Source organism: Rhagoletis zephyria, unplaced genomic scaffold, assembly GCF_001687245.7.
Source record: "Rhagoletis zephyria isolate East Lansing unplaced genomic scaffold, Rhagoletis_zephyria_1.1 Rzeph_scaffold_00003, whole genome shotgun sequence".
In the NCBI taxonomy this organism is placed as follows: domain Eukaryota; kingdom Metazoa; phylum Arthropoda; class Insecta; order Diptera; family Tephritidae; genus Rhagoletis; species Rhagoletis zephyria.
In genome coordinates, this window is record NW_016157087.1 from 13,064 (window position 1) to 26,762 (window position 13,699).

Consider the following 13,699-nt stretch of genomic DNA (forward strand, 5'->3'; position numbering starts at 1 on the left):
CCGTTCTAGCAATTTGTACCAAGCTCGGTATGGTTATTGTGCTTGCCACATAAAAGCAAACCGTTGAAAATTGTTGAAATCGGACTAAAATTGAGGCCGCTTTTCATATAACGGTAAATTTCAGATATGCTTGAAACTAAATTTCAAATTTTCGAAAGGACGCTAATTTACTTAAAATGTATACACCCCGGCTTATCATGTAGCGGTAGCTTTCGGAAAGGAGGAAAACATATATTTAATACTTGCGCCGGGTATTTAATGTTCGGCTCCGCCCGAACTTAGACTTTCTTACTTGTTTTTCTTTTAACTAAAAACCTTTTAAAAATATGTAAAATTCCATTTAAAAAAATAACGTGAGGGTAAAATTCAAAGTAATTTTGAGGTCAGCATGGTATTTTTTATTTCAAATTCAGAAGGAACGGACCCTGACGGTCAATTGAACCCCACATATTATATGCTATCTGAACGTAGACTTTTCCGTTCTTTCTGAATTAGTGATAAAAAAAGGGGGGTTACCAGTAAAAAACACCATGTTGACCTCGAAATGATTTTTAAATTTACCGTCACGTTATTATGACACTCGGCATTGGAAAGCTTGTTTTTTTTTTAGTTTTACATATTTTTTAAAAAGTTTTAAGTGGAAAGTTGGGCAGGGTGGGGTAACGTTCAGAAAGAATATACCATATATATACATTACACTGCATCACTCCCCATACAAAAAAAAATTATAAAATCTACCACCAAAATATTTCGGAACAATGTTAAGATTTAAGTGAGCTGGACCAATTTCAAATACCTCCAAAAGTGGAGCTTTTTATGAATAAAAATAGTTTCTTAAGGATATTTTTTGAAAAAACTACCTCAAATGATAAAACGGGTTAAGCTTAAAAAATTTGCATAAAAATATTAAGAAAACATTGAACGGAATCGTAATGATGAGATTTTTGATGCTGTTTTTTAACTTTTTTCAAAGATTGATTTAAGAAAAACTTGAATAACTGAACCTAAACTCTTCCGATTTAGAATTAAGAGGTGTCATTGGAAAGTAATTTTCTCATCCTTTCTATTTGTTTGCTAATAAACTCATTCAAAGGATGAAAAAGAAAGGTAGGATGAACGAACGTCATTCAAAGTTGAATAAAGATGTGTTGGTATTTCGAAAAAACTAGATGGGACACGAACGACGTTTTTTTGGCCAGAAATAAAAACAGTGTGAAAATACATTTCTACTGAGATCCCATAAGTCTAAATCAGAATATTTTTGGACCAGTTATTCAAGTTTTTGGTAAACCAATCTTTGAAAAAAGTACAAAAAACAGCATCAAAAATCTCATTCTTACGATTCCGTTGAAAAGCTTTTTAAATATTTTTATTCATAAAAAACTCCATTTTTGGAGGTATTTTCAAATCGGTCCAGCTCACTTAAATCTTAATATTTTTCCGAAATATTTTGGTGGACGTCTTAAAATATAATAGATTTTGTAATCCTGGCGGAAAACCCGCAACTTTTTTTGGTGATGCAGTCTCATATACATATGTATATAATAAAATATTTAAAATTATTAGATCGCTGAGTAATAACTAAAATTAAAAATTAGGAGCTCTGAAATTCATGAATAATTTTGTTCAGAATTACTAGAAGAATACTTTAGTCGCCGGAACAAAGTCGTAAAAAAATTTGACCCACCCTAATGCGCCCGACTTCCTAATTGTATTATTAAGTACAAAGACGGAATTCAGTTGGTTAGAATTTTCTAGTCGGGTCGCTGGAAAAAATGTTGAAATCTGATATTTGCTCCAACCTATGCAAAAACGGGTTTTTGGTTAAAAGTCTAGGGGATAAGGTTATTTAAAACTTTCAAGTATTAAAATTTAAGTATCGATTGGGTGATGCATAGCCAAATAACTGACATTGCGTTGAACATCGCTATGTTAAAAACACCAGCCACGAGCAGAGGAAAAAGCAGGATAAATTAATCTAAAAAGCAAGCAGGTAGTATTCTGGTTAATAATTAGTATTTTTCCCTGCAGGGATGATTTTCAACATTAGATTGAACACTTATGTATGTGCGGTTGTAAAAACGTGCTACTATTTTTACATGTACTGACTGACAACCAACCGAGTTCGTTACAACCTGTAATTTAATAAACGTCTCACACCTTAGATGTTTAGAGTCCGTTGAATGCACTCGTACTTAAATACAACAAAAAAGAATTCACAAAGTTATTCGACGTTGATTGGTCATGTCCTCGAAAAATATACTAGTATACGACACAATTATCAAAAGGGGTAGAAAAAATAACAAGTACCCATGTTTGTAAATATAGATGGTCGTGCAATAAGGACACAACTCAAATTACAAAAATTTTCGGTAGAAAAAAAATTTAAGTTTTCGGTTTTATAATATAGCAATGATATGCCTTGGGACGTAATTATTATGGATTATTTGCGGTCATTATGTAATTCAAATTATGACTGAGTTATATAAAGGTTTATTAAGAATTCGATTGAAAACATTATTTTATTTAAACAATAAGTAACTATTGTTAAGCCGTTAAGCGAAGTAAATCTACTGGTATTACTAAACAACGGCGCTATTCGAAAAATTTCGTTATTTCCTATAAAAACATCAATAACCCGTCGACAGCTTTTGACTTATGCCTATATTCACGATAAACACTAGAACTGCCCGCAGAGAGATTCGGTAGCAACTGAAACATGTGCCACTGTTGAGTAGTAAGGGTTGCCAACATCGATTTTCAGATAAATGGCCCAATTGCGTCCCGCGTCCGATTGGTAACAAGCGAACATATCGCACACCGTCTTCAAAAGGATCACAAGTCAAAATTACTCGTTTGTCAGAAAATGCGAAAAACTATTTCTGAGCACATGATTGTCATATGGGCAAGCGAGACTTTACCTTAGGTTTTTTTTTTAACAATTATGACAAATATTTGCTCCAGCTTTTTGAGCGCATAATTTCAAAAATGCCAAATTTTGAGTTGTGTCTCTTTTGAAGATCGTGTGCGATATGCCGATGTTCCAGACAAGAATATAGCCTTTTATCATCCTAATCCGCTATATAACCAAAATACATGAAATTTTTAGTTGTGTCGTTAGTGTGGAGGCCCTCGGTATGTGCATATATAAATTTATAGAGCTCTAAATCTTCAGTGGTTCATGCAGGGTAAGTGCATGCGATTATATTATATGCCTTGCAGCATTTTTGCCATACTTTTCGCTCCAGAGTTATCAGAAAAAAAAATTTCGTACCACACATTTAAGTTGCTCACTTAACGGTTCATTTTCACTTGACACCACATAGTATGTACATTCGCTAAAACACGTAGATATAAGTACACTCGTAAATAAAATGCTCTAACACTTACTCCCCCACACACTACCCATTCTCACATTTGCAATCTATTCACGAAAGTAACTAGCCAAATGGGCTGTCATCACTTCCATTTGCAGGCCATAATCAACCAGATGAGCCAGAGCCTGAATTCTTGGCGCAATTGACCAACTTTACAGTGCCGCAAGGGCGCGACGTCTCATTTACGTGCGTGGTCAACAACTTGGGACAATATCGGGTGAGTACATATGAACATTTATGCACATATACTAACTTTCATAGGTACAATCATATGTATAAGGATGTTAGAATATATACTATATATATATATATACTTACGGGATGCATATACATACATAAGTACGCTGCAAGTATTCAGTTTAAAAGCTGAAAAAGATGGCCCGAGTAGCCACACAAGTATGAATGTTGCTTTATATGCACACCAGTGATGGAAAAGTAGGCACAATAGTGCCATTTTTGGCACTTTCATTCTCAGAGGCATTTTTGGCACAATTCATCCTGTTTTGGCACAATCATAAAATATAGAAATTTAGCATAAAATGCCAATATATAACAAAAAATCACAATCCACATTAAATAAAAATAATTACAAAAAGTGAACATTAAAAGCACTAAAAAAACTAAAATAAGCGCCGTGAGAAATATTTGCAAACCGCTGAATTCTATTGTGAATACGCAGTACAAAAAGTAAGTTTTCGCAACAAGAAGCTTTTAATTCACTATACCCGTTAGTGTGGACTTTAACTCTAACTAAACCTCCTACCGTCCAAGTACCGAACCCCCCGGTACCACTATCAAGTATTACGTCGGGAGGCGGTTGAGCGCTAGGCGCGCAGGTTCATTCCAGTCGGTTGTACTCAGTCCTGGGCTACATCTAGTAGGCTTTGCCACGTCTTGTTTAAAGAGAAAGAGCTTTTTTAACTATTTTTTTTACTATATTCGCATATATGTATATACGTACATAAGTGTGAAAAAATGTCAGAATAGCTGAACTTCGTTGTATATGTCTAAGGAAAAGTGATTTACTGTAATAACTTAGTTAATTAATAATTATTATATTACTTCAGAGTATTTTAAAAATATTATTTCTAAATATACATATATTGTTCTTAAAAGGCCTTAAAACAAATTTAATTTTGTGGCACTTTCATTGTCTTTTCGGCACTATTTTTGAAGACCATTAGGCACATTTTGAAATTTTGAATTTCCATCCCTGATGCACACTGTCAATGTGGCAATAAATTATTTTGCACTCTCAAGCGGAGCGCACGTTCTCCATTTTGTGATGGCAATATGTACATATATATATTTGTATGTACTTCTATGAGTAACTCAGTGATGGAAAGAACGCACGATTGACCTTAGCACGGCCCTTGGTATAGCATAAAAGAAATTGCAAATTTACGTACGATTATAAAAAACACTTACGAGCTCGTTTATGTGTGCCTATCAAAACAGTGTGAGAGTGAGTGCATTTTTGCCGCGCTTGAGAAATGAAAGAAACTAGTGTTGCCCTCTAATGAAGCAGCTGCTCATAATATTCATTTCGCAATTTATATTTACCCTGTATTAAAGATATGTTTTTAAAACAGCTTGTTTTCTTCGAATTCTGTGATTTAGGCAAATGACACTGAAGTTGGGTTAGGCTAGATTAGATTAGAGAGGCGTGTATGAGGCTATCATACCCCCACTCGGAGACAAGTTTTCTCATTGAGATTGTTGAAAGAGTTGTTCTAGTATTCATTTACTATCCCGGAGAAAATTGTGGAGATCAACTAATTTCACTTCCATTATCTTCACCGACCTGGTGGAAAAGCGAGATCGCAAGTGAGTAAAACGCCTTGTCTATAGAATTGGAAATTAGCAAAGGGTGAACCGATTCCGCCTCTTTCTTATCCAGACAACTTATGCAGAGAAACCTTCGATATTTACTACGACGACGAAGCCAGCAGATTAATACTTTGAAGTTACTCAGAGCCTTCCCCACGGCAAATATCTCCGCCTCACAAATACTGCAGCCAGGCGATACAATAGCCTTATCTACAGATTCTCTGAAAAGTGACTTGCTCCAACTGCCTTCTCATCCATGATCCATCGGTGTGGATGGTCACCTTTTTTAGCTTTAGTAGGCAGCTGGTATTTGGCCTTAGTAAAGAGAATTAAGGGATCTTCCGTTTCATTAAAAGCAAGGCATGTTTAGTTTTAGATTGATTATGTGTTGCTGAAGTGCTTGAAAGGATCTTCGGCATTCCTTGACGCATATCAAGGCAACCATGGGCGCAGCCAGGTAGGGGCAGGTGGGTGCTCGAGCCCCCCCTAACTTTCAAATTTGCCTTATATATATATAAAATAGTACCCTGAAATGCCGGCTTAATAGGGTCATACCAGTGCCATATAGGAGTAGATCGCATTAAGAATCTTTTATCTCCGCTCTTCGATGTTGGTGTTCCAGGAAAGTTTAGAGTCGAGAATAATCCGCAGGAATACGTTGCATCTTTTGAAAATTTAAGATTTGCTCCATTGAGAGACGGAGTTCGAAATTTGTCTTACTTATTTCGCTTGGTAAATAGAAAATGTTCGGTATTGGAGAGGTAACCCCTAGACTGTTTCTTTCTGCAACCCTGCCAGATGGTTAATTTTAGATTGTAAAATCTCGCTGACCGTCGAGACGAATTTCCCCACGACCAGAATGACAAAGACATCTGTTTACACAATGACCTTAGTGGCTTTCGATGTGCGAAACAGGAATTCGGTTAGCACGAAGTTCTACAACACACGGAAAATCCTACCTCGGAGTAACTGATATTTGATACCATCCAATTAATAATCCTGCTGGTAGCCTAACCTTATTACGGAACGTTGGCTGATTGGATTTTCTACATATTTTTGATTTAGTAGAAGCAAATACATTTATCTTATATTACCTTCTGTAGTTAGGGTGAGCAGATGTTAGACGTTTTATTTTAAGCCCTGCGACCCTGCCTTGCACATGTCAGGGTCCTTTGAACAGGGCGACATCTACATACATATGTCCTTGTCGAGTTAAATAGAAGTAGAGTGAGACAGAAGTGGAGTAACACAAATTAAATTGCACCACTATCAGCTTCCTCCATTTTGGTTTGTGGCCTATGACCAGTTGCACAAAGCTTAAGGGTGTACCATGAGGAAAGTTTGTGTTAATAAGAGGGTCTGAACATAACTATATAACCATGAAAAAGCATAATTCAATTACAAATATATGGGAATCGTTCTTTACATTTATTTATTTAAGAAAAATAATAATATTTCTTCCAAAAACTCGAAAGCAAAAACAAATACGAATTATTTGATCAGTGCAGTTATTCCTCGCTTTCATCAACAATTTCTAAACGAATGTTTAACTTCAGAAAATAAATTAAAGTTTGCATGCGTTTGACTTTTGTATTTAAATAATTTATTTCAATTTGGAATTTCCATATCTAAATTGTATAACAACTTAAGTTAACACCCAGAAAATTTAACAAACAAACATGAATCACACAAACTGTTCGTTATTGCTGCGGTTGTCTTGTGTCCTGCAAGAAGATTTGTGCAATATTTACAATGCAAGTAATAAAACATTTTCTGACGACTGCAAATAAACCAATAAATTTACTCATTTAATGCATCAGAACACTCACTGAAGCCTCGCAAATACCATAGATATGTATAATGAAAGGAAAATAAATTGTGTATGTATGTACCTACATACATACATGCTACTAAAAAATTTACAAATGTAGGTACTAATTAATAGCTTTGTTCGCCTACAAAATTGCCAGTCATTTTCAAAATACAGTATATATATGTATATGTAGTAACAACAAAATTTCTATCAGCCGCAGACAGGGTTGAGGAGAGTCTTAAAATTTCTTAAGACATTGTCGGACAAAGGTAGGCGGGCGCACATGCAAGCTCTTTTTTGAAGTCATTATGACGATATACTAATCTGGTGGTTAGAAGTGTCCGAGCCTCACGCAGAGAGTTTAGTTCTCAAGATTACGCTAATCCAAAGGCATATTTTCGTGGAACTTTAATCCATGAATCTGAATCTGATAATTTGTCGCCAATATTTGATACGTAATGTCCCTAAGCTAAAGTAACTCCCACAAAGGAACTTTTCTTGTCTCCCAATCTAATTCAGCAAATGTTCAATGGCTCTACTATTTTCAAATTTTCCTAGTTCAATAAAGAATGCCAGTCGTTTGTCTTCTTAGCCAACTTACACCAAGTGGAAATTCCAAGTGAAGCCAATTCCTTTATAACTTGGTCATACAAACCTTCTGCTAAGGGATACATATTGAATACTTTCAGGGTTGACGTCTTCGTGACCATGGCTGGGCAAGGGGAGCCGTTGCATTTTAATTCTCTATATTACGTATACATATGTCGTTGTAACGTCCATCGTATGCGGTATTCCTTTGAGTCAAATATATCTATTTGGATACAGTTACTTTAGAGGGCTTCTAATTTCTTCTAACTGTTCTTTTACTGGCATTATCGAATTCACAGTATTTACATTCTACTTGTTCCGTGTTCAGTTTTTAATAAGCTTAGTTTGCAAAAAAACTCGTTCAGTTTTCAGTTTCAGAGTCTCAACTTCTCCCAATGCATTTTTTTGTTTAGAGACGGAAAACCAAAAATCTTCAAATTGTTTTTCAATTTCAAAAGCAGTTAAAATCAGAAGACACCACTCCTTTTCCGGGTCATCGATATTTTTTTCTACAACAATGGGCCTGTGCAGTGATACCAAAGTACTATGGATTGTAAGTTTTTTACAACTATCAGGTGAAGGAAAATTCTGGCTCGGAAAATTCTAGGCTAGTGAAAAATTTGAGTGTTTTTTCGTTCTAATATTATTGCTAAGATATCTAATAAATGCATGGCTATCAGTTTAAAAATTACTAAAATCAGCAAAGACAAATACTTTTTTTATAATAATAATAAAAAATTGTTTAGCATTTTAATTGGCCAACTTCTTCTGCATCAGATCAACTGCTAAAAAATTACAGCAATAAAAAGTTGTTTCACCATAAAACTTTGCTACTGATTAGCCCACGCTCAATGTTTGGAAAAAGCTTTACCAACAGGTCTATTCTATACTGGCAATAAACATTTTGTAGCTGGTAAATAAAGTTCCTGTCAGTTTTTAAACCCTTTTCGCATTCTTTGCACTCTTATAACCGGTAATTTTTTTAACCATCTCATAAGCTGCCCCGTGGAATATGCAGTGCCAGAATTTTTACAAATCTTCATAGCTGAACTGCCGAATATTTTTTTTTACAGGATAACGCAAAAATAAAAAATATAAGTATGTATCATGGTTTTCATAACAAATGCCTTACAAGTATATTCTTAAAATTAAGCTTGGAAGAAGAGAAATCAAACTCTAAAAGAGTAAGCATTGAATTGACATAGCACCCTCCTTAAAGGGGTGTTCATGCCATAAACGGTTTTTGCTAAGCCAACATAAAATAATTCATTGCAACGAAGAATACGTGGAGGAACATTAAAAAAATTCTCATAAGAAGGAATGGACAATCGATAGAGCCTGAAACACATCGATCAAAGAGTACGCCTCGCATCTAAGGCCATAAGGTTGATTAATAGACAGCGAGAACGGTAAGACGGGAGAGGTTCAGTAAATCTTAGCGAGCGAAAAGCAAACCGAGCAAAAACCCATTGAACAGATTCTAATCTATTGATATAAATAGAATGGTATGGTCTCCAAATAAACACCGCCTATTCCAGCCTAGAACGAACAAAAGACGTATACAAAGTTTGAAAGTATAAGGATCGGAAAACGTAGAACAATTACGACGAACAAATGCCAACATCGCGAACGATTTAGAAATAATAAAATTGATGTGAGTGGTAAAGCTAAGCTTGGTATCAAAGTAGACCCCCAAGTCCTTAAATTCACAAATTGACTTCAGCGGCACATTTGAGATACAGTAGGAAGTAGGTACCAGTCTTAATAACTTAGCATAGGAGGTATAATGACATTTACTAATATTAAGGAATAGACAATTACGCATACACCAATTGTATACGTTGTCGAGCTCAGCCTGCCATTACCAACGCATCTTGAATTGCGGTGACATAAACTGGTAATACTTTTTGGTAACAAAATTGTCAGGTTACAAATTCATCGGTAATATGCAGAATAGACCTGTAAAGATACCAAACTATTACCAAAATAACTTGGATGTAAAATTTCGACTGCTTTTAATACGCGATCATTAAAATTAACCCTTTTTTAATTTCTGCACACAACTGTGAGCGTTTTCTTGGATTTTTTTTTATCGCTTTCAAAAAACGTATGGAATTAATTTTCATTTGTGCCCTGGGCCCGATATAAACTTCATATAAAGGCTTAAAAATAATATGATTGATATCAGTCCAAAACTAAATCAAAATCTATGTATTTTTAGTAGGGCTGTGCGATTAATTGATTACTGAAAATTTAAATTAATCATAAAGTAAATAACTCAATTATTCGATTAATTGGAAATTATGATTACTCAAAAGTTCAGTTACTCGAGTAAGCAAGATTTTTGATTAAACAAAAAAAATAATATTTGAGTAAGTTGCTTTATGATTAATCAACATTTCGAGTAAAATGAGTAATCAACATTTCAACTCTTTACATAAGTATAAAGTAGTTAAAGTTCCTTGATACTTTGAAAACAACGTTTCTCTTTTCAAAAATTAAAACGAAAAATTTTTTTCATATACAGAATGTAAAAAAGAAAATAAGCATTTTCCAAAGCAAACTCTTTTAACGAGCAAAATTATTTTTTTTTAGTAATCATATATCAAGTAACTCGATTAATCATCGTTTTGAGTAATCAAAATCTTGATTACTCGAGTAATTTATTAACCGAATAATTGATTAACCAACTTGCTCGAGTAATCGAATAATCGCACAGCCCTAATTTTTACTTTTATTTTCTTTTTCGATGATCATATTATTGTCTGTTTATAAACAGGCAATAATGATTTGGAATTTTTTACCATCGGACAAACAGTAAGTTAGGTATTAACAGATCAGTTTTTGTTTTGCAAATGCGTATCTTACGTATAAATGTAGAATATGGTCATTCATTTTCATTTCATAGTAAATATTTAATTGTGATAATCTCAAAATCGGAGTGTTTTTGCAAGAGAGGGAGTGTCGTAGTGTCCCACCTAACGGCATTGCTGGTCAGCATTTCAAGCTCTTACAACTACTTATTTGGGATTTTCTCTTTTTATTAGGCAAAATACGTCGAACCTCCCTCTTCAGCTCCCTATATCGGTCCCATACAGATCACCTTACGCCCGATCGTAGCGTATCCTCCTGGCGGCATCTGTTTTCTCTGCAGTGGCACGATGTTAATCATCGTACCAGGTTTTCTTTCGGGCTCGCTGAAATCCGACTACTTATTCGGCGGCAGTACGAAATGAGCGTCAAATTTGGTTCTCCTGCCAGCATTAGAGTGCGTACGCACAGAAAATCGAGTGCCGCCGAGGTCAGCAAGGTGAAGTGAAGCGTAACTATAGGTGTAGGCTTCTCGCATGGGAGCGGCAGCAAATATAATATGTGTATTACATACTTTAAATGAAAAGTAACTAGAATATTTGTAGTATTTGCTTCAACTTTTTACTGGAAAAATACGGTTTCATACAATTTTTGTACGTACCCTAAGTAAATTTGTTGAATAACGCTTTCTGAGAGCAGATGCGAGAGTTGAGGGGCGAATAAATTGGCCGGCTGTTGTGTTCTTAGTTTTTTACGACGTGCTTTCCTTGTGCAAATGCGTCAGCGTAATTTGGTTGGAACTTCCCGACGGTGGAGCCAAGAATCCCGTCCTTGCCACACTCGACATGAAGTCATAAGTGCGCTCATGGAAGAGATATTAAATGTTCCGTCCCTGTCTTTCGTCAGGGGGTAGGTGTAAATAAATGAGGGGTTGAAGGATCTTGATTTGACGTGGATTGTGGGCAAAAACACATCCACTGGGTGAATGACAGTACACGGTAACGGAGTCTCTCTCCCACCACAAGGCCGGCACTTAATTTGCACTGCTGTACATTAAAGTGGTCCAAAAATGTATGTAAAGAAATAAGGTCGCATTTTTAATGCCGCCAGCCCCTAGGATTGTTCTATACCAAAAAAAATTATACCCCTATTTTTTTATTTTGAAATAAAAAAAAATAGGGTGTGCTCAAAGCGCTCAAAGTTTTCAATGTATTTTATATGGGAAAAAACAACTTTTCGTAGAAATAGTGTAGAATTCTTGAAAATCAATATTTTTCGATCGCTTTGCTTATCTTCAGGAGATTCCTGGTAATAATACCCAATTGTTCCTTTAACAATTTTTTCATGGTGACTATATTTTATGGGTCCTTGAAAATGCAATGGGGGGACCAATAAAAAATCTTTAATCATAAAAAATGGTTAAATAAACAATTGGATATCAATATTTGAAGTCTCCTGAAGAAAACCATAGTTTTACGATTGCAAAATATTGATTTTCAAGAGTTGTATGCCATTTTTACGAAAATTGGTTTTTTCGCCATATAAAATACATGGAAAAGTTTGAGCGCTGTTAGCACTCCCTAAATATTTTTTGATTTCAAAATAAAAAAATAGGGGTATATTTATTTTCGTTTCAGAACAATCCTAGGGGGTGGCGGCATTAAAATTCCGACTTTATTGTTTTGGACCACTCTACTGTACATTGACAGCTATAGTGAACGGCTCTGCACCCAGAGCCTTTCCCCAGCTTGTGCTTACGCTAAATTAATAGAACTTTTCCAAAATTCGCATACAACTAAACTTCATAGTATAAAACTTAATTTCATAGTATAAAAAAGAACAAAATCACAAAAAACACCCTCAGCTCCAAGTTGACATTGTTAACTCTCCAATAGTGATGAGTGATGAGATGTTCCTCACGACATTATGTATACATTCTTATTTGCGTTTATACTACTTTTTCATATACATAGTTAAGTAGACCATAGGATGTATGTATGTGCTTTCATAACTATTTATGTGCTTACTTTCTGTTTTTTCATACATTTTTCAGGTTGCATGGATTAAATCAGACTCCAAAGCAATACTCGGCATTCACACCCACATGGTGTCACTTAATCCCAGATTATCAGTGACACACAATGGTCACAACACCTGGAAACTACACATATCCCACGTACAGCTCAACGATTCGGGCAGTTACATGTGCCAAGTGAACACAGATCCCATGAAGAGTCTGGTAAGTAAACTCAACTAACCCAAGTAAGCCAACTAAGCATCGAATAAGGTGCTGCATAGGTACATACATACAAAATAGTTTAGGCAGGTGATAGTTATGTATATGAAACGAAATGGCCAAGTATTAGCTGGCCATACTATTTTAAAATTAGGCAATGGTTTATGCACAAAAGCTCTACAAATGAAGGAGGTGTGGTAGCATAATTTAAGCTGTTGATCCAAACATGGCACTGAACTTATGGTGTCATGCAACGCTACTCCAATCACCTTTGCAACCGCGCACTTATACAAGTAACTACTTTATATGTATATAAGTAACTGCGTAATTCCAGCTGGAACCAGTAAGTTAAAGTGCAGTCTCCATTTTGCTACTTCACTTGTTCGTTGAACTTTCACAGTTTTTTACACTAAACCAATGTTAATTAAGCAAGCTGCTGTCTGCTGTGAATGCATCTTGGCAGCAAAAATAATATTTTCTTTCAAAATCCATGCGCCTAAGCTCCGTTCTAGTATCAAATTCTTTCTAGAAATAAACGTGTAAATTGTTTTAAGCCCCAATATGTGACACTACGTACAATAAGTACAAAGAGGCTAATGCCAGGTATCCTATCTTAAGCCTCGTAAGGAAGGAATGTTATTGTCCATATGTAATGAAAACTGCTTGTATATTAGTACATATGTATGTATGCATATGCCTCAATTTCTTGGCCAATCGATAAATATAATCTAATGCGATATGATTATAGTAATCCTTAAAGGTCACCACTTCACTCCTGATGGGCAGAACCTCTTTTCAATTCACATGTTACTTCGTAAACAAAAACAAATTACAACACAAACAGTTTGTTTGTGCACAATACATACATACATATGTATGTGCTTATACAGGTCAACTCGTTTGAAGATTCGCCTGGGGCCTGGAATTTGTCTCTGAAGCCACACACAAGCCGTTTTGGCTGAAATAATAATAGCACTCTTGATGATAGCAGATTGCACATATTTAACTCAAATATGAACCGCAAAGAAATACATGTATGATGGG

General features: G+C 35.2%; 1 protein-coding gene across 1 annotated transcript in view; it reads left to right on the top strand.

Annotated features, from left to right (window-relative positions):
* DIP-lambda (Dpr-interacting protein lambda) overlaps positions 1–13,699 on the top strand; it is a gene marked incomplete at its 5' end in the record, with an annotated part of 81,541 nt that overhangs the window by 4,620 nt on the left and 63,222 nt on the right. Inside the window, 2 exons of the mRNA XM_017622487.1 lie at positions 3,476–3,594; positions 12,473–12,658. Coding sequence (XP_017477976.1) covers positions 3,476–3,594; positions 12,473–12,658 — 305 coding nt within the window. The remainder of the gene's footprint in view (positions 1–3,475; positions 3,595–12,472; positions 12,659–13,699) is intronic.